General features: G+C 27.7%; 2 protein-coding genes across 3 annotated transcripts in view; both read left to right on the top strand.

Annotated features, from left to right (window-relative positions):
• The first annotated feature begins 7,537 nt into the window (after window positions 1-7,537).
• LOC107455757 (uncharacterized) lies at window positions 7,538-10,558 on the top strand. Its single transcript, XM_016073483.4, has 3 exons — window positions 7,538-7,587; window positions 9,389-9,439; window positions 10,008-10,558. The coding sequence occupies exons 1-3, from the start codon at window positions 7,576-7,578 to the stop codon at window positions 10,509-10,511; spliced, it is 567 nt and encodes a 188-aa protein (XP_015928969.1). The 5' UTR covers window positions 7,538-7,575; the 3' UTR covers window positions 10,512-10,558.
• A 7,654-nt stretch (window positions 10,559-18,212) lies between these two features.
• Window positions 18,213-22,428, top strand: part of LOC107456632 (cuticle protein 14-like) — a 37,773-nt gene continuing 33,557 nt past the window's right edge. The window contains exons 1-3 of one of the 2 annotated variants that reach the window (XM_016074581.4): window positions 18,213-18,331; window positions 19,329-19,379; window positions 20,534-21,286. In XM_016074581.4, coding sequence (XP_015930067.3) covers window positions 18,320-18,331; window positions 19,329-19,379; window positions 20,534-21,043 — 573 coding nt within the window. In that variant the 5' untranslated portion in view covers window positions 18,213-18,319 and the 3' untranslated portion in view covers window positions 21,044-21,286. Of the gene's footprint in view, window positions 18,332-19,328; window positions 19,380-20,533; window positions 21,287-22,428 lie in introns of those variants that run through there. The other variant, XM_087157087.1, reaches the window with a different exon arrangement.

Genomic DNA, 22,428 nt, shown 5'->3' with positions numbered 1-22,428 from the left:
TTTTAAAACCAAAAATATTACTTAGTTAGATTAATTAGTTCAATAAATTCTCAACATTGTTTTACACTTTCAAATTATATTTGTATTAAGGGGTCACAGCACCTTTGCAACATTTTTTTTAAATAAAGGCATAATCATTCCTTTAGTGGATGCTTTACACGCTCATTTAACTAATAATTAATAATTTATCTCAAAAAAATAATTAAACAGTTTAATTTTTCTTAAATTTTAAAAAAAATTGCAAAAATTCATAATTTTTAAATCCCTAAGGCTTTTTTAGTTTAGCATATTTTCTAAAAAAAAAATTCTTAGAGCTTACAATATTCATCTTAACAATTTTGTGTATTCATTTGCTGATGTATCAATTAGAATATTTTTTACAGATTATTTTGTAAAAAAGTAGAAAGAAAAGGTTAAAAATTCTTGCTTGGTATATATAACATGCGGTGAAAATTGTAATACTTCATAAAATGCTTATTCCATTAAAAATTTACATAAGCGTATTATACCTAAGATAAAAAAGTATACTTCAAAGCCTTATATTAAATGGAAAAAGTTCCTCAGGGATTTAATAAAGATTAAAACACAAAAGTATCATCTATGAGAAAAAGCACTTTATAGTCTGTCTGCTGAGCACGTTTCTGTAGTAGGACAATCTAAAATCATTCATATCTTTTTTAAAAATGTAGATAGAGAGATGATTTTTTTCAGTGCATTTGAAATAGTTTGAAGTTTTATTATAAGCAATAAATTTTTTTTCGATATTTTGGTCATTTTTTAGGTACTGTGACCCCCAAAAAAATCTTTAAATCTGTGTTTTGATTAACTGGTATATTAACCAAACATACACATTACCAAAGTCTATATCTAAACACATATTTACATGGAGTAATTAACCTTTTGATTGACTGGACACAAAGAAAACAAATGAGAGACAGCCATACAAATTATAAAAGTCTATTTTTAAACACCTATTTAAATGGAGTAATCAACCTTTTGATTAACTGGACACAAAAAAATGAGGGGCAAACATACATATTACCAAAGTTTATATCTAAAGACGTATTTACAAGGAGTAATCCACCTTTTGATTAACTGGTCACAAAGAAAACAAATGAAAACCAAACATACATATGACCAAAGTCTATATCTAAAAGCATATTTACATTAAGCAATCAACCTTTTAATCATCTGGACACAAAAAAAAGGAGAACCAAACATACATATTACCAAGGTCTATTTCTAAACACATATTTACATGGAGTAATCAACCTTTTGATTGACTGGACACAAAAAAAAATGATGGGCTAACATGCATATTAATAAAGTCTATATCTAAACACGTATTTGTATGGAGTGATCCACGTTTTGATTAACTAACTGGACACAAAAAAGAAAGAAAAAAACTAAGGAGAACCAAACATACAAATTACTAAATTTTATATCTAAACACATATTTGTAAAGAATAATTGACCTGAACAGGAAAAAAATATGGAACAAGTAAAAATCAGAGGAAAAAAGTGTCCCATCGAAATAAAGCCTTTTCTGAGTATATCAAATACATCTGCCATGTTTATATATAATTTGAAATATATGATGGTGAGTATTATTTACTAAACCCTGGATGAAGTCAGCATCTTTCTTATCCCTGGTTTCAATAGTGACAATTCAATTGATTTCAATTTGAAACTCCTACTTTTTCGTATATACTGTCCTGCAGAGAATAAATCCCACACTTTCTTGGGGATATAGATCAGGTAAAAGGGCAGGCCATTCATGGTATACACCCTATTACTCAAAAGACAAAGCTGTAAAGATTTTGCAACGTAAACGAAAGCAATGCCTGGTCAATTGTCAAAAGCTTTCAGACAGAGCCGAGATAGCCTGGTTGGTAGGGCACTGGGCCATGTCCAAGAGTTTATGGGTTCGATCCCAGGCCAACCGAAGACGTGTAGTAAATGATGACTGATGAGTGTTAAATCTGTCGAATCGTGCTCCGTGTACCCATAGCAAATCAATTCCTCTGGTGGTACTCATCCAGGAGTTGCCCTGTCTTCTTTATTGGTTCAAAATTAAAAGGCTACGGAGTTGAACATTAGTAGTCGTAAACCCAAAATCGGGTCGATTGTTCAACGATATAATATAATGTAAAATATAAAATAAAAGCCTTCATACAGTTTGGAGAAGAGGCTATCTTTAAGCCTTCTTTTTTTCTTTTTTTTCCCTACTTTCTTACAACTCCCTTTGGCGTTCTTCAATTTTAAGAGTTTATATTACAATAATTAAGTAGGGGGATTATGTAATATTTATGTATATGTTGCATTCCTAAACATAGAAATTTATAAATTTGCATAAATTAAATCTCTAATTCATATAAATTAAATAAAACGCTTATGAATCAAAGGTTTACCTTAATAGTTTTGTCTTATATTTTTAGAACTTCATTTTGAAAAAAGTAACAGCATACATACAAAGCTAGACAAAATAATAATGACCTTATGATTTCAATTTATTATCAAAATAAAAAAGTAAATATCCTTCCAAGAAAGATATTGAATGTAGTTACACAACCTAAATTAAAATTAATGACAACTCCCTTTTTTAAAATTGTACACTTGCAGCTGTTTTAAGCTAATTAGATATAGAAAATTAAATTTTTATTACATCATTTCATGATGCGATTTTCCTTTAATTTATCTTCATATTTCCTACTATTTTCTTATCTTTTACTCCTTTTTTGGTCATAAATTACTTTTTTATCGGTAAAAAAAAAACTTTTCCTTTCTTGTTCGATGTGAAATTCTCTGAAAAAATATATTTTTCATAAGCCATTTAAAATTGGAATTTGGATGGTATTGATGGCAAAAGTAATATTGATGTTTCTGCATCACACTTGCACCGTATCGTTTTAATCTTAACAGCTTTTACTCAGTTTTGTTGTTTATTATTCTCAATGAAAATCTTCTAAATAAACGAGTTCAGTTATTTTAGTTTTGGTTGTCGTAACCACCGTGGCATTTCAACCTTTAAATTGATCGATTATTTTTCAGCATGAATTTCTTTTTACGGCATGGATGGTTGACTGAATGTGACAATAACAAGCTTCCTAAAACAGGAAGAAATTTGGAAAACTTCCGGTGTATACTTCCGCTTATGTTTTTACGAGGCGATGTGTGAACAGACTTAATATTCGTGTAAACCTTATTATTGTAATTTGTGTCTAAATTTAAGTTTAATTTTACCATTCAGAATAGTTTTCTGTAATTTACAAATTTTAACTGGTAGAGAGCCTTAAGCAAATTTAAAAAAAATAATATCAAAGCATAAATTAAGGGAAAGCTTTGCCATTTTCCGATTCTTTTCCCTTATTTGACTATATTTCAGTAAAATATCACCTGTTATTTTTTGGGTTGCATCATAGCATGATTGCGGAATCTTCAATTGTTGTTTGTTTCATTGAATTTTAAATTGAAGGAGTGTGTTATACTATAAGCACTACAAGTATAATAATATTGTATGGCGTAACATTGTAAATTTTAATATATTTTAGCTGTTTTGATCATATTTTTTCTCAGTGCTCTACTTTAGCCTACGCGCACACACATAGTTTTCTTATATATCCAGCAATCAAATAATATATTTTTTAAGATCATTAATATGTTGATTCATTTTATTTATTTAAATGCGTCCTGTTGACTAAATTATAGAATTTTAAATTTAAAATTTGAAGGTATTTAAAACACTTTTCCAAAGTTCAAGTTCCGATTTATAAAGTGAACAAACTATCTAACAAAGCTGACAAAATTGTTCACTTAACTTTCAAATCATTGTGTAAAAACTCATTAAAATATGTTCTCTACTCTATATTAAGCTTCATAATGCTTTATATATTGTTCAATCACTTATTATCAAAGCCTTGTTTGGAGTACATGTTGTTATCAGCTAAATGAATACCCCTTCTTCGTAGGGAGTTACAAAATGCTATTAATCATTATTGCGCAATCATGCACAAAACTAAATGGTATATCCTGACAATTATATCAATCTCATTTTTCATTGTTTGATGCCCTCTCGATGATTTAACGTCTTTAGATTAAGCAATATACTCTCAAATCAATAAATTTAACTATACTGAGGATCATTCAGCAGTGAAAAGGGTCCTATTGATTACAGCTCGCTCACTATAGTTAAAGAAAAAGAAAACATTTCGAATAATCGTAATTTATAAAAGCATGTGTCATTTCTAGCACTAAAAAAAATTATTGGTTTCAGATAGCTCTAAAATTATTCATTTCGGGGCTCCACTTTCTCAAGTTTTTTTCCCCTCAAGTTGAACATACCTGCTAAAGTAACAAAGAATGAAACAATTATTAATGAACAAGCATTAAATTCCCGATGTAACTCATTTTTGGTTTAATAGAGCTATAGCTAGCAATCATCACTAAACGTTCACTAATGCGTGATTTCATTTCAATTCTGTTAGGGCTAGCTCGCTTTCGTCATAATATTATATCTGTGCTTCGCTTATGTTTGATTTACGTACTAATATTATTTTAAGAATTCGAGCATATGAGCTTTCTAAATTGATGATTCTTACTTCATATTGTCTAATAAAAATAACTGACTCTTGAATGTACCTCACTGTAATTATAAACATTTTTGTTACTGAATAAATAGCAGCTACGTTAGTTATTATATTTATCTTTTCTACTTTATACTTATGGTAGCAGCTACTTTACAACTAGAGGCGTGAAAAAATATTATTGTTGATATGTTGAACATTGAGATTTACTGCGACAGGAAATATCCATGGTACTGCATCATTTTGTAGTAAAAGTATTAGACACCATTTTTGATATTAAGATACCAAAATATATTCTACAAATAGTTCTACATATACTAATAGATATTCTACAGATAATACAGATTTATAGTTTATTTTATAGATATTCTGCAGATAATACTAATAGATATTCTACAAATAGTTATTTTACAAAATATACATATTCTATGGTATTAAGATACCAGGATACATTGGTGTTAAGATACACTGGAATGTTTTACAGAGTAAAGTTTCGTTGCATGGGGAATTTTTTTTAAAGAAAATCTCTTTATCAGTAAAATGAAATTAAATTGAACAATTAATAAAATAAAACTCCTGATTCAGAAATCAATTAGCTAAAGTCTTTAATTGTATTTCTTTTTAAAACAAACTCTTCGCGTAACAGTAATAATATTACTTACGCAGTTTGGGTTTCGTGGAGACCGATTTATGTATACATATTTTTAAATTCCTTCTCGGAAATTAAGAAAAAAAGTAATGAGGTGAAGCGATGCAATATAATATCTAAGAGATATATTAAAAAAAAACATTATAAAAATCTGACAATTTACAGTTGTGGAAGGTGTGAGTACAAAACTCTAATTCCTGTTTGATTGCAGGAGGAATCAAAGAGAAATTGAAAAATGATTACTAGAATTCACGTTTCTACCTAACATGTTTTAAAGTTCTAGACAACCACATTAGTTTTATGTGATTTGCGTTCTTCTTCGTTCTTAAATAAAACAATAAATTTAGTTTTGTGCTCCATATTTGAGAATGACTCTAAAAATATATACTAAAGAGAGTCGTTATAGATTACATGCAAGATAATTTTTTTTATAAAAAATGGTTAAAATGAAATAGTTTATAATGATGTTTTGATAAAAGCTATTTTCAGTTTCATGACATTTATTTATACAAAGAGTGCCAAAAAGCTTATTTATTAAATAATTTTTATTAAACTCCCGACTCAATTTTACTCAGAAAAGTTCAAAAAGCTGACTTGAAAAATCAAAATTATTGACACATCTAAAATGTCCCTGCCAAATTTTGAAATAATAAATTATCTACATCTATCAACACAGTTTTAAAAAAAAGATAATCAGAGGTTCACCGTGTTTCTGATTCTTTGGGATCACCAAGAAATTTGGTAAATTTTACCGATGCACTTTAGTAACGACTTTTATAAAATTAACAATAAAATTTGGTTTTACTTTGATTAATATTTAGTAAATGTTGTAAGATTTGGTAATTTTATCATGATGCATTATAGTAAGGCATAAAAAACCATTTATTCAGATAAATTTACTATTCAGTTTTGAATTTTGTACAAAATGTGCGGTAATAAGAACTAAAATTTAGAAAAACAAAATTTCCGGTAAACCGTTTCTATAAAAATGGTTTAAATGGTTTAAATGCCATTCTTTCTTTCTTTTTTTATTGCTTTTATTGGACAGCTTCTTTTTCCTTTTTTTTTTACTAGAAATGTCGTTACTCCGCATTACAGTAATTTTGCCAGAAATTTTCCATCCGTAAATACTATCACAAAAACCAAATTGAATTTTTTCCAATGTCTTCCCGTACATATTGACATTTGTTCTTCGGGCAGAGGAACCTTACAACGTGGTTCCCAAGGTAAAAAGGACAGATAGAACAGAGACAGAAAGAACACCCTTGCCTTTGACAGGGATTCGAATTCCGGACCGGACATTTTTGATGATGAGGTTAATTCCCTAAAAACCATATTGCCCGAACTGCCCTAATTTGAAATAGGATAAATAATTTCTAAATTGTCGATTAGTCTATATCAAAAAATAATGTTTTCCAAAAACGCAAATAAAACTTGCTCGTCTATAGTACTTTGTATTAGTCAAAATTCTTCAAAAAAGTTTCACATTTAAGCATGTTCATTTTGCACAATATTAACAGTGATAAAATAAAATTTATATATATATATATATATATATATATATATATATATATATATATATATATATATATATATATATATATATATATATATATATATATATATATATATATATATATATATATATATATATATATATATATATATATATATATATATATATATATATATATATATATATATATATATATATATATATATATATATATATATATATATATATATATATATATATATATATATATATATATATATATATATATATATATATATATATATATATATATATATATATATATAAAAGTTGCTTACGGTATTGTGTCTAAAAAATAATTTTTTGTGAAAGATTTTTATTCTCTTGGTTACGTTTATTTTCAGTTTAAAAAAAGTTAGCAAAGTCATTATATTATTCTAATAAAATACTTTGATTGAAAAGACTAAATAAGTTTTTAACATTGTAGTTTTTGTTGTGAAAGAATTAATTAAGAAAACCTATTCTGGTTTTACAATAAGAAAAATTCAAATTTGATAATCATCAATTTTTCTTTCTTAATTGAATTTAAAATTATTTGAACTTTAAAAAAAACCACCATATTTTAATCGGTAGTGAAACTATTCCGATTCTAACCTTGAGCCATGTTTGTTGATTTCCAAAATTAGAAAATTCCTCAGGTTATTCCGAACGGTGAAAGTTACATCTCGAAGGAAATATTAATCATGCGTAAAATTTATTCTAAATACTTTCAAGCATTTTTGTGTTACTACTACTTATAAAAACAGACGATTTTATCCACAATCACAGTAAACATAACGAAATTAACCATGTTATCTCAGGTAAGATTTGCTTGCTTTAAAATTAATTTTAATAATTACGAATAAGTATTGAATGCTTACAGAACTGTTTCATATATCTTTTTCTGTAGTATAAATATCAAATTGATCAAATCAATTAATTGAAATATAAGTTTTTTTTTTGCAGTAAATCAACGATTTCAAATGATTTCTTATGACGAATAAACAATAATTTGATTGGCAAATTTTATGATTCGTTATTTAATCTGAATATTTTCAAATAATTAAATGAGATTAACTACGAAAGAAAAATTTAAACCTTAAAGAACAATATTCAGTTATGATTTTCAGAAACTTAAGGAACATTCTCGTTAGATCTGGTCCGAACATTTTTGCTTAGATTCCGTGTTAGAGAACTAATCCATTGTAATATACCAAAGAGTTACCAAAAATTAATAATAGACAACTCACTGAAATTTGGCTGCGGATTTCAAGTCTTTTATATAAACTACATCTAAATCATTAATAGGTTTTTTCTATTAAATTTTCTGTAAAATAAATCTATATTCAGCAATTACATAAACTGTTTAACCTTAACCTTGCTTTTGTAATATACAAATTATTTATGGAAATATTACTTTGGTTTAAACTGTTCCAAGCTTTACCTAACTCAGTTCTGTTATGTAGCACAGATAATAAAATTACAATGTAAGTATGTAACTGAATTGAAATAAAGAAAACATTCATATTTATTTCTAAAAGTATTTTTTTTTTCATTTTTTAACTGAATTTAAATGTGCTATTATTGCATTAGAGTAATTTACTATACTAGTAAATGCGAAACTTTAACATATTTTTGACGGCACAAAATTAATTTGTAACACCGATATAAAAGACTGAAATATGAGTGTTTCAACAATCTTACTGCCTTTTCTTTAACGATTTTGAAAGAAAACAAAATGTATTAGAATAGTGTTTTTTATATGTATACATACAATTTAAACTATGAAACTTCAGTTGTATAGTAAGAAGTAATTGTTTTATTTTTATAATGCTTAGATAAAAATGTAACTATACAAGTGAAATTTGATGATTCTTATTGCTCTCATGATGTTTAGAGATATTTTCATGCTTCATCGTAAAGAATTTTTTTCTCCCTTAACATCATTTAGCTGTTGTAAATGGCTTAAAAACCAATAAAATATTTGTTGTCGTTGGTCCGCGGCTGCGATTGATCTTGTTTTCCAGTGGCGCCATTTATGACCAAGAATTCGACTTCTGCCCCACCCGTATATAGCGTGAGCCCATTAATACATTCATTCCTCCACAGATCGTAATTTTGACCTAAACCAGAGAACGATTAATCTCCAATCCAGTGCCCCTAGAGGTACAATTTGTTAAAGGAACGTAGAAGACTTTGTGGCTTGACAAGTTTAACATACACCAGTCACTGTCAAACCCTATTCTCAGGAAAATGAGTCCAGCACTCTACCTACCAGCTATCCCAGCCTCAGTAAAATGTTTACACGAACAATTTAGAAAACAAAAAAAAGTATATAGCTGACTATAAATTATCTAACTCTTTACGCATATCATTACTAATATATATATATATATATATATATATATATATATATATATATATATATATATATATATATATATATATATATATATATATATATATATATATATATATATATATATATATATATATATATATATATATATATATATATATATATATATATATATATATATATATATATATATATATATATTTAAAAGCTTTGGAAAAAAAATTTTCTAACGTAATCACGCAATTTCTTTTTCTATTTTACAGTGCGTTCTCCTTCTCGCTTTCTGCGGCATGTCTCTAGCCCACTTGGGTTACGTAAGTATTGTATTTAGACTTTTAAAATATTCCTAATCTCAGTGTTTAACAGTAAACTTGTAAGCCTGTCTCAACTTACAAGTACTAGTCTAAGGTAAACTCTATTTTAACATTTATTGAACTGATTAAATTGTAAGTAACATAAAATATTGCTAATCATCAAAATAATAGCATCATTAAGTTATTTTTTATTACAAACTAAGGCGTGTTGCTTATATCTATAATACAGAAGTTTGAAATACAGAATCAATAATCTCCTGTCCAAACATTTTTAAAGAATGTAAAAGCGTATTCCTCCACCACGATAAACATTGGAACTTTCGGAATAACCCCCAACAAAATATCATTTACTAGCTTTTATTTTATAAATCAATTTTTGATTCTATTGATATGAGTGTTACCCAAGTGTACCCAATAAGTGATTTCATTCTTTTTCTATTTATGACTTTAGTTATGAAAAGTCCCGGTGCTTTAAAATCGAAAGAAAGAAATCTAAATGTTACTTCCTTGAAATAACTATTTCGCAATGCACGTGTGTTGAGTTATTGATATAAATTATTATTTACAGATGGGCGAAAGTCACTATCCAGTCTATGAACACCATGCTCCCAAGCCTTACAAATTCGGATACAGCATCAAGGATAAACATGGTGAACAACACAGAGAAGAATCTGGAACCGGAGGACACGTAACTGGTAGCTATGGATTCACTGATGCCCGAGGTATCAAAAGACAAGTGAACTACATCGCTGACAAAGCCGGATTCAGAGCCAAGGTCAAGACCAACGAACCAGGCACCGCCAATCAAAACCCAGCAGCTGTACAACTTATCTCTGATGCCCCTTACACCGGTGGTGAAGGATATTTGGGTGTCCCAGCAGCAGCAGCTGGTTACGGTCTTGGTGGTCTAGGTTACGGATATGGAGGTCTTGGAGCAGGTTACGGTGGCCTCGGATATGATGGAGCTTATGGTGGATATGGAAATCTTGGATATGGAGGAGCTTATGGTGGATATGGTGGTTATGGTTTGGGCATCTTAGGAGGCTTGGGCTATGCCAGATACGGATATTAAATTTTGTAAAAAAAAATAGTATAAAAATAAATCATTGTGCAAAAATATTTTTTGTTGTTTTTAATTTTATCATCTGCAATCAAAAAAGCTGAAAACAGCAACTGGAACTAAATAAAAACGTTATAAAAAATATTTATCAGAAAGAATAAAGCAAGTCAAAAATCATAATAGTCAAAAAATTTTAAACAGTATGGTATACAATATTTTACGTCATTTTAAAGTACATTATTTTACTTGGCAAAATACAAAATTTCAGCAAAATTGGTTGAACAGTTAATTGGAAATCGATTTTTAAATAAGTCGAATAATAAAAATTCAATTTCTCGGGAGTTAAGCCGATTTCGCTCAAATTCTGTATTTTGCCATGTAAAATTATATAATGTAAAATGACATAACAACTTGAATGCCTTACAATTCAAAATTTCTTCGACTATTATTAAATGAAACGATAAAAAATAATAAAAACATTTACTAAAGATTCAGTTCGAATTTTCAGTTCGCTTAAAAAATCTCGAGATAAGGGAAACTTTGGGTGGCTCTCCTGACCAAACTTTGGGGACCATATCTTCCAGATTGAGGTCACCTCCTTTATTTTGGGAGTCAGAACTCCAATTCCAAAAAAAAGATACGTTTATTCAGTGCGATTTCGTGTCCGAATTCGAAACTTAAGATATTATCTGCACTATTTATTTAGCATATTTAAAGCCACCCCATCAAAACATTAAGGTTGAATCCTAAAACGAGAAGATCCAAACATCAGGTCAAAATTTATTCAGGGTAGTCCTTCTTTTGTGCTCTGTTATATATATATATATATATATATATATATATATATATATATATATATATATATATATATATATATATATATATATATATATATATATATATATATATATATATATATATATATATATATATATATATATATATATATATGCAAGACACTTTTTTAAAGCCCAGCAAATGCTTCACATTTGCTTGATAATTTATTTTTCCATGAGTGCGCTTGCTCGACATGGCTTGTTAATCTAGGAAATGAGTGTAAGATCATTCTCTGCCCTGAAATTATTTTACCGCTAACGTAAGACTAGATGAGATACTGTGGTAAAAAAGTGCAAGCGATATTTCAAGACTGTTTTTATAGTAACTGTTTATGTTGTAAACCTTTCCCTCTGCTTTTTAAAGGACTTGGGACCTTTCAGAACTTTTAGTTAGTTCTGGGTAGCATTAAAAGGGTTTTTTTTTTTAAACTTATTTATTTGTTTTTTTTTTATTCCAGTTTCTTTTATACCGATTTTTTTTATTCTTCTTGATTTTAATTTTTTTTCATTCTGTTTCATCTTTTTTAACTTCTTTCCTTTTTTTTAAATCTGTTTTTTTTTTGTTTTTTTTTTTTTTGTACTGATTTTTCCTAAATTTATTTTTCTTGTTTTTTTACAAACATATTTATTTGCCTTTTTGCTTTTTGATTATAATCGTTTCTCTTCTATTCATCTATTATTGTATATATTAATTTATTTGATTACATTTATTGTTTCAAATTTATATTTCATTGAATATTCAATCATCTAATAATGTGCGACCAAGTTCCAAAACGTAATCTAGCCATAATCCATAATCTAATTCGAAAGTCCAATATCCGAGTCCATAATTCCGACATGTTTAAAAAATATCCATCCTTTAGAACAAGCTCTAGTGGTCCTTTTCCTTTGATTTTTTCTTCCTCTTGAACAACTTCCTAAAAAATGATCGAACGCTAAGCTTCTTAGTGTTCTTTTTCAAGATCTTATCTATTTTCCTTTTATCACCAATTTCATTTACCATATAACAGACCATGCTAAAAAGATAATTAAAAACATTGAGTATTATGAATTTTCCTTTCAAAGCGATTTGATGTGATATACTTTTACTCGCTAATACAAAATAAATTAATATTTGTAATTTATTTGTGAAAGAATTTGTACATTTAAAATTTGATTTCTCAGAAACCATTCAACAGATTTCATTCAAATTTTGTAATAATAAGTAATGCATTAATAAATAATCTAACACATTCTAAATTATAGGTTTAAGGGTTTTTATCATTAAAAGAAGTTAAACTCAAAATAAATTAAATATTTACTAATATTAAACTTTTGTAAGTTAAATGTTTACAAATATAGATTTTTAAAGTATGCTAAAAATTCAGATTAAATAAGATTAGCATTCAATGTCATATTAATCACATAAATCATTTTTTAGACATTTTTATACATTTTCATTATGTTTTGATAGCTCAATGAGCTGATTAGTGAAATATTATTGAAAATCAAAAATGTAAATATTTTAGTAATTGTTAAAGCTTACGTTTACAAAACCCCAAGAACATCAACCAGTTTCTAATGAAACCAAACATTTTTTCCACTTTTTAATCACTCTAGAACAGTGTTTCCCAAACTTATGTCTTCTGTGTACCCCTTCTAAATTTTTCGCAACGCTGTGTACCACTAAAAAAATGAATGTAATTTTTACTATAAAAAAATGCTCAAAAGTTAAAAATCACAACTGGCTGTTGACACCCCTAATTATTGACTGTTAACTCTGCAAAAAATAGCCAATAGAAAAATACGTTATCGTAAATTTTCATGGTCAGCTTTATTTTTAGATAAATTTTGTGAAATTTTCGTTTGTTGCAAGATATTTCACATAAGAACTCGTACCCCCGCTGAACTGTTCACGTACCCCTGGGGGTACGTGTACCACACTTTGGGAAACACTGCTCTAGAAGTTTAAGCTCAAACGTTATAGTATAACTCACAATCTCAAAAATTAGAATGAAATTCTTTTTCAAAAAATGAAACATTCTTTGATGTTTTCAATTGTTGAAATTTTAGTATTATAACTGAAACAATATATTGTTAAAAAAGAAGAAAGTCTCTTAAATAACGATTGTTGCTGGAAATTTTATTAAAATGAAAATTAAAACTATCTAATTGTTGTGAACTTACAACAAAAAAAATTTTAAAACTATTTGTTATTAGTCAGGGCATAATAAGAATTGGTATTTCACATTGATTTATAAAATTCTTGTTTTTTACTTGCATAAATTAATTCAAAACTTTCGAGTCAAATACAATCTTGCTGGACATGGAAATATTTGCAGTGATTTATTTTTAAATTAAGAATGTCTATGGAACCCAAAAAAAATAATAAATACAAGAATCAAATAATATTATCATTGATAATTTGAGTTATGTTGGTTTCATATAAAGCCGAAATTACTACCATTATTGCTAAGCTACACCCACTTCTGACGAATTAAATATTTGTAATGTTTTTAATAAAGTATGGTAATTTAGTGATGCTATTAAAAATCATTACTACAATCCCATTCAAGTTTATAAATGTTACAGTTAGTGTTTTTGTATTTTAAAAAAATTTCTTTTAATTCCGAAAGTTTTTAACTAAATTTATTTAACTGAGATGGAAAATTATGTGAATGATAATGCAAATGAATATATTGAATCATTATATTCATATACATTTCTGTTTCAGGTGCATTCACGGAAAGTTTTTGTAATAAGGTTTTTAACCCTTTGAAGCATAACTTCTTTTAAACATTATTTTTTTCCATACTTTCTCATTACTTTGTGTTAATTTGGGTCGAAATCAGTGGAAAGTACTATATTTTGCATTTTAACAATTTATGGCTATGAAATACAGCAAGTGTCTTTTTCGGCGTTAAATGCAAAATTTTCCAAACATTGCTCACGTCCTAATAATATTTTTTCAAATTTGCAGTTATTTAAAACTAAGAGAAACAGTTATTCATCTTTGAAATTACTTAAATTTACAAAATCAATTATTGATAAAATTTTTTGATTATGAATGAAAACAAATATCTTCAAACTATTTTTTTGAATTTTAAATTTTATTACAAATGAAATTCCGATAATCTAACAGATTTTTTGAGAACTATTAGAATCTTTTATGTAATAAAAAAATACCAAAAGATCTTTTTGCTTGTAATTAGAAAATTAGAAAGAAAAAAATTATAAAATAGGCATGGTGTCCCATTTGCACCAAAGGGTTATACAGGTTATTCCATGAAGATGCATGGCAAATATTCCGACATTTCCATTGTAATAACAGTTCCCGCTTTATTTTCATATAAAAAAATTGCTCTTGCATTAGTCTTAACTCGCTTCATCTTATTTTTATTTCTTACCATGGCTGTATGATATCATGCTGTCGATAATTGTGCTATTTCTCTCATAGATACCTTTACTTACTGAGTTATTTGCAAAAAACATGTTTAATTGCATTCAATATCAATGAGAATAAAAACTTTACTTAATGATATATGAGAATGGTTTTTTAATCAGCTTTTTATCTTCTATTAACTAGTTTCTATGTTTCTAAGAGATACTTACAAAAAATTTCAAATAATAAAAAAATATTTAAAACATTCTGTATTTCGAGACAAGATAAGGAATTTTCATTCAAAACTTTTTACTTCATTTTTTTTTTCTTTTTATGAATTTCTTATTGTAAAGTAGATAATTTACAACGAAAGTTTTTCATAAAGATAAAAAAAAAGTTTGGAAATGAATAAAGATTTAAAGAATATTTTTGAGCCAGCTGTGAACAATTTTTTTTTATTGCATTTAATTTATTACATAGCTCTTGACTCAAATTTCTTTTTTTCTTCGTACAAAAATTTGAATTAAATAGTATTTTTTTTTATTTTTCATCAAAGCTCAAACAATTTAGCTTTTGTTTCTTTTATCAGTTTTAGTGTAAAAAGCATTTTCTTATACTTTTGAAACTAACATTTCTATAAATACTTTATTATTTCTATAATACTTTTTATGCTTTATAACTAACGTTTTGTTACGTAGACTTTAGAAACCCAAAGTTCTTACAAAAACATTTGATCCATGTAGATCAATCCTTGTCTTAATTGAAAGATTTAATTCGTAATGTTTAATACCCATAAATTTAACAAATAGTTATATGTAATAATTTTAATATTCGTCTTAAGTAAAGCAGGGAGAAATAATTCTGGTCAAATCACGGGACTGTATGGTAATAACATTTCTGATAAAAATGAACCACAATTCTGAAAGTAAAGTCCAAAATATGAGGTAATTCAACCATTTATTTAGCAGTTTATCCATTCAAATGGTAATGGTTTACCGGAAATTCCAACTCTCGTCATTATAACATCTAATACTTACATTTGGCAGAATAATATAGAATCTAAAACAGCTATGAAAGTCCCATTTCTATGACGACTTAAAAGGAAAAATGATTGTGAAGACATGAGATTGAAGAAGACGACTTTATAAAAAATTGCAATAAAGAACTTCACGCAAAATTGCTGATTACATTGGCAAACAAATATTTGAACACGGATAAAAAGAACAATACAGTCTACAAAAACTAGAAATTGATACATCAAAAAGTACACAGACTGTAAGAATAGGGACTGCAGACAAAGCAAGAACGACACATCTAGATTGCCTAATATCAAGCCTAAGGGGAGATTCTTCTGAAAACTACAACAACTTGAACTATCTGGAGTAATAAAGAGAGGGAGGAGATTTTCGAAGAAGAGGAAGATTCAGACAACATATCAGATGAAATGGAAAAATGAATTGACGCATGCATTAAAATGTGATAAACATTTTAATAATTAAAAACTATGTTTATTAACTTAGACGATAACTCAGTTTCTGTTACAGAACACTCTTCAAAGTTTCAATTTAAATTTATGGTAAAATAACTGGCAGCTGTCTGTCCATTCAATTAACCGTAAACTTTAAGATAAAGAGCATATTTTACCTTTATGGTTTTGTAACCATTTATAAATAGCATGGTTATAAAACCATGAATACAAAACTATAAGGTTTTTTAACCATTTCCAACTATAATTTTTCTACAACGTAAAAAAGTTATTTAACAAGGCATAGGAACTCGGTTTTTCGTAAGGTTATAGGTATTATAGAGTGCTGGACACTAGAAATTCTCCGAGTGTTGAAGGGAATGGAGGAAATATTGTGGTGTCAATACTAGGACTCGAACCCCTGTTCTGCCGGTCATGAGCTTGACAGATTAGCCTGCTCGACTATGATAAGTACGCAGCTGCATAGAACTAAATGGCTTCATTAGGTGGCCCTAGTTGGTGCGATAATACTCTGATTGCTTAACCGTATTAGGTAAAAGCAGTTAATAAACTGTTCATCTCACACTTAACAATTTGATTACTATTTTATTTGCAATTATTTGACTCTTTTGATTGAATATGATAAAATAACCATTAAATAAATTGTTATTTAATACTTTTTTCAGAGAAATTTCCTGGAGTGAAGAACTAAGAGAAAGAGAAGCAATGACCCGGAACAATCACAACAGATGAAAGAAAGAGTTTACCATTTGTCTACAACCCATATGACCCAGTGGCAGACATGGAAGATGAGCAACCAAATTTGACATCAGATATAGAGCAGTTAGAAGAAGAGGATCTAACGCTGTTGAAAGACTGATTATTTGTTGTTAAAGACAACGATGTACTATAACATGATGTTATACAAGAGTACCACTTGTAACATTGGAAATATTTATTGATAATATATATTTATTTGAATTACATTTGAATCTTGTTTATATTCAATAAGAGAAAACACATACCAATAACAAAACAAAAGAAAAAAAATAGTCTAATTAAAGCAAAGCAATAAAACAGTTAACAAATAAGGAAAACCACGAAAACAAATTTAACTAAAAATAATAAGCATAAGTAAAAAATCAAATTAAAATCAGATATTAAATAAGTCAAATGTTAAACTCAGAAACTGAAAAAATGTAAGTCTAAAATTTAAGCAAAGAGTGACGTCATAATGATTAACAGTTGAAGGGTGTATGTGAAATCACATACACCCTTCCTGTATCTTATATTTATTCTGACATTTTTATTCAATTGCAATCAAAGATACCGATTAAAAAAACTTTAAAAATATGAAAATAAACAAAATTTTCCGCACCAAGGAAGTTACATCAGTAATATGGTAGTTTATAACCCTTTGATTCAGAATTTTTACTGAACATATTTTTTATACTTTTTCATTATTTTGAATTAATTTAGATCAAAATTAGTGAAAAATATTATGTTCAGCATTTTAATAATTTATGGATATTAAATACAGCACGAAACACCGGTGACTATTTTTGCTTCAAATGTAAAATCTTCCAAACACGGCTTACTTCAAACAATAATTTTTCAAATTTGTACTTATGTAGATCTAAGAGAAAGAGCTATTCAACTATCAAGTTTCTTTAGTTTACAAAATAAATTGCTGATAAATTTTTAAATATGAATGAAAAAAAATTCAAACTACTTTTTTTTTAATTTTGTATTTCAGTACAAATATAATTCCGATAAACTAACAGATTTTTCTTAGTAACTGATTTTTATAATTGAAAAATACCAAAGTATATTTTTCTTTGCATTTAGAGCGTTGTATTTTTCTAAATATCAATTCAATCATCAGTACTTATTTTGTTATCACATATGATCGTTAATTCCTCGAATAACAAACTTCATTCGATAGTGAAAACATTATACATTAACCTTGAATTAAAATTTTCTGCAACAAAAGACCCCCGGGCAATTCCGAACGACATAAGTTAAAAACGTAATCATTTACTAATCATGCATAGCATTTTACTCTAAATAGTTCCAATACATTCCATGCCTTTATAACGTATAAAAAGAAAGGTTTACTCCTTTAGTATAGCACAACCGTCAACAAAATAACTTAGCTATGATCTCACAGGTAAGCTTTGAGTAAAAACTATCTTTATGCATCTAAATAAATTTGTTGTTAAAATTAGGTCGCAAAAATGCTTTAAGAATTGAATTTTGCAAAACCAACTATTTTAACTTTTTGAATGAATTTTGACAAATATTATTTATTAAAACTATTCAAATAATTCTGTTACAATTTCAATATTAATGCAAATACCGTGTGCAACACCTTAACCCTTTCTGAATTATCGTTTTTTTTTAAAAGCCATATACTTTAAAATACTTAGCGGTTTAGCGAATGAGCAAAATTTGGAGAATGTTTCTTCTCTATACACTATTTCTTTATCGAAGTATATGGACAAATGATGTACATAATTGCTATGAGGAGAAGAACTGAGGGTCAAAATGTGACTTTTTACTTACTGAACCATGAATGGGTTAAATTTTATTTCACTTCAACTACTTGATTCATTTCATTATTGTTATTTAGTTTATTTCATATTAATTAGTTTATTTTAGACAATTTATTTTAGTAAAAATTTATAACGACAAACATTTTGCTTTATTCCTTATCACGCAATTTTATCAAGCATAAAACTGTGTGTGTTGAAGATGTATAAATATTTTTTTATGCAGAAATTGAAGACTAATATTTCATGTTGCGGTTAAAAAACACGCGTGTACTGAGAAACACAAGGAAAAGAAGTTAATATTGCAATAGTTTTTCTTACAGTTACTTTATTTCAAAGGAGCTGTAATAAATAACAGACATAACTAATAATAAAAAAATCATTGTAATAACTAGGTTTAATCAAATGAAGTATTTTTAAGTACGAATAAACCCTTACAAAAATTAAGGTGTTTTTGAGATTTATTTGAGATTGTTTTGAGGTTTATATGAGGTTTATTTGAAGTTGACACAACCATTTATGTTTCCAAATTTATTGTTCTAAAATTTTGCATCCTTTGTTTACGAATGAACTCAAATCCAAGTATCCAAATAAAATGTATTGCCTTTTTTTTAGTGTGTTCTTCTCTTTGCATTCTGTGGCTTGTCTTTAGCCCATTTGGGTTACGTAAGTAATTTTTTTTTATCTCATTTAAAGGTTGATTTTAGTTTACTGTTATCAAGTTTAATATATATTTTAGGATCTAAGATTTCAGAGTAAAACAATTATAAGCAATTTATTTCTTATAATAGATTCAAACATACAAGTATATTGAAAATTTCAGATGATTTCAAAACATCAGCATTGTAACCAAAAGAAATAAAACGCAGTTTCTTAAAAAATAATAGTATTTAATTATAAATCATATATTTTCCATCGCATTCTGCTTGAGCCTCTGAACGCTTAGTAATTTGCACACAATTTTAAAATGTTTTCGTGTTATGAGATTTCTGTATAAAAGCAGTATTCATTTTTGTACAACATTTTTTATTTTACCTTTATGTACGGTAATGACATTTCTGGAAAGAAATACCCATTATTCTGGTTAATAAAATAAAAATATAAAGTATTTAAACCATTCATTCGGCAATATTTCCATTTATATAGTAACGAAAATAATGCTTTTTTAAAATTATAGCTCTTATTACCACACGTTTAGTGAGAAATGCAAAACTTAAAAGTAAATCTAACCGAATGAATGGTTTTCATACCATGCTCTAAGGTATCATTATAAAATAATCGAATTTTGCTAAATTTACCAAATTTTATCGCATATTATATAACCCTATTTTATTGTAAAATTTATCAAAAGCGCTTCGGTGAAAGTTACCGAGCTTTTAGGTGTTTCCATTGACCAAATATACGGTAAATTTTACCATATTATTGTAATTTTGACCATATTTTTTTCCTTATTGTTATCAACTTCTTAATATTAGGCTAAAACTAACAACAAAATCACCAGATTATTGCAAAGTTTGTCTTCAATTCCATACCAATAGAAACGCCGAGCATTTTCGTAATAAATTATAAATAATCTCTAATAATATATATCAGTCATTTTCCAATACTATCTTCCAATTTTCTGCACATTTTTGAAATCAACTTGTTTTTAAATATTTCATGAGCTTTCTTCAAGGGAACAACGTACTAAGAAATTAAAATTTTATAACAAAAACATCTTTCTTCAAGAATTAAAAATTCTTATGCAAAAATATAAAATTGTTCCGTTTTAAAATTTAGCAAATTTCGTACCTTGTATTGATGCAAAAAAATTTTTCCAGATGGGTGAAGGCCACTACCCTGTTTATGAGCACCATGCACCCAAACCCTACAAATTCGGATACAGCATCAAAGACAAACACGGAGAACAACACAGAGAAGAATCTGGAACCGGTGGACAGCACGTTGTCGGAAGCTACGGGTTCACTGATGCCCGAGGAATCAAAAGACAAGTGAACTACGTTGCTGACAAAGCTGGATTCAGAGCCAAGGTCCATACCAATGAGCCAGGCACCGCCAACCAGAACCCAGCCGCAGTACTCATCGCCTCCGATGCTCCATACGTTGGTGGTGAAGGATACTTGGGTGTACCTGCCGCAACTGCAGGATACGGTCTTGGATACGGATATGGTGGTGTTGGAGCTGGGTATGGAGGTCGTCGATATGGCGGAGCATATGGTGGATATGGAGGAGCTTATGGTGGATATGGAGGAGCTTATGGTGGATATGGAGGAGCTTATGGTGGATATGGAATCTTAGGTGGCCTGGGATATGCAAGATATGGATACTAGTCGAAACTAAAAAGAAAAGTCTAATTGTTAGTTTTTAGAGCGGAACCTTTCGAAAAACTTTTTAATTTTTGTAAATATTTCAATCATTATTTAATGTTTTTTTCAGTAAATTAATGTAAAATATTATGTTTAACAAAGCTTTATAACGCGTCTATCTATTCCATCTGTATCTGTTAAAAATTAATACTGTGTGATTTCATAAATTTTTAAATATCATGTTAATAAAACCCTTGATTCGGTGCACATACGTTGAAATTATTTTGTTAAGCACTTAAATTAAACTAAAAAGTATCTGTTTTATTCAGAAATACATTTTTTAAATAATTTAATAAGGATTTTATTGTTATAATAGCTCGAACTTAGACAGAATGTAAATTTGAAAACTTTGGTTTATTAAACTGGAGGAATGAGCAAAATGCGTATCTTCTGACTTCAAAGTTTACTTCAAGCAGGCTGTCTGATATTCGCCAGTGACATTTATACCAATAACAACAATATATTCTTATTCTTCAGATTTGAACAATTTTTTTACATATTTTAACATTTCTCTGAAGTTAGCAAATTTAATATATCCTCAAGATTCAGTAAAAACAACGGAAATGTATAAAACTGAGTCTTACAATCTCAATAACTTCTTTTAATCTCAATAATCCTTTTTTTTCACATTTCCATGAGCATAAGGACATATTATACATAAGATTTTTATTTTCAAATTAAATTTTTCAAGAACTTATTTTGCATTTTGCCACATAACTTTCTTGTTCGACGATTTTTAAATAAAATAATACAAAATAATAGATACTAAAAGTTGTTTTTTTTGTTTCAATTTTTTTGGTAAACAAATTTTATAATTGTGTACAAAATTTTTTTAATTCTGTTAAAAGCTCTCGAGATATGGCAAAAAATGCAAAAATTAAAATTAATATAAAGGAAATCAAACTTTTTTTTGGGACACTTTACAGTGCGAAAAAAAAAGAAAAAAAACGGATCACACTGAATAATTTTTGATCTAATGCTCGGATTTTCACTTACTGGAAATCAGACTTTATGATTTGAAAGGGTGACCTCAAATATGCTAGTTAGTTTGAGCAGATAATATTTGAAATTACAAAATTAAAGATAAAAATGTATTTTCTCTGAATAAGCATACATTTTTTAAAAACCGATTTGTCTTCAAAATAGGGGAGGGGTTAGTCGCAATATGGAAACAAATGTTCAGCAATTCGGACAGGAAAACGATCGAAACATTGGACCCCTTAATGTTAATTATAATTTTTGCGTATTTCTCCATATCTCTAGAATCTCTTAAGCAATTTTACATATAATTATGAAATTCATTAATCGTACGATCCGACAATAAAACAATTTAGGGTGGTCCGCATTTT

This window comes from Parasteatoda tepidariorum, chromosome 2 (genome assembly GCF_982258835.1).
Source record: "Parasteatoda tepidariorum strain Cologne lab strain chromosome 2, Ptep-v5.0, whole genome shotgun sequence".
In the NCBI taxonomy this organism is placed as follows: Eukaryota; Metazoa; Arthropoda; class Arachnida; order Araneae; family Theridiidae; genus Parasteatoda; species Parasteatoda tepidariorum.
The sequence above is the reverse complement of the archived record's forward strand: the minus strand, read 5'-3'. Positions and strand labels throughout refer to the sequence as shown.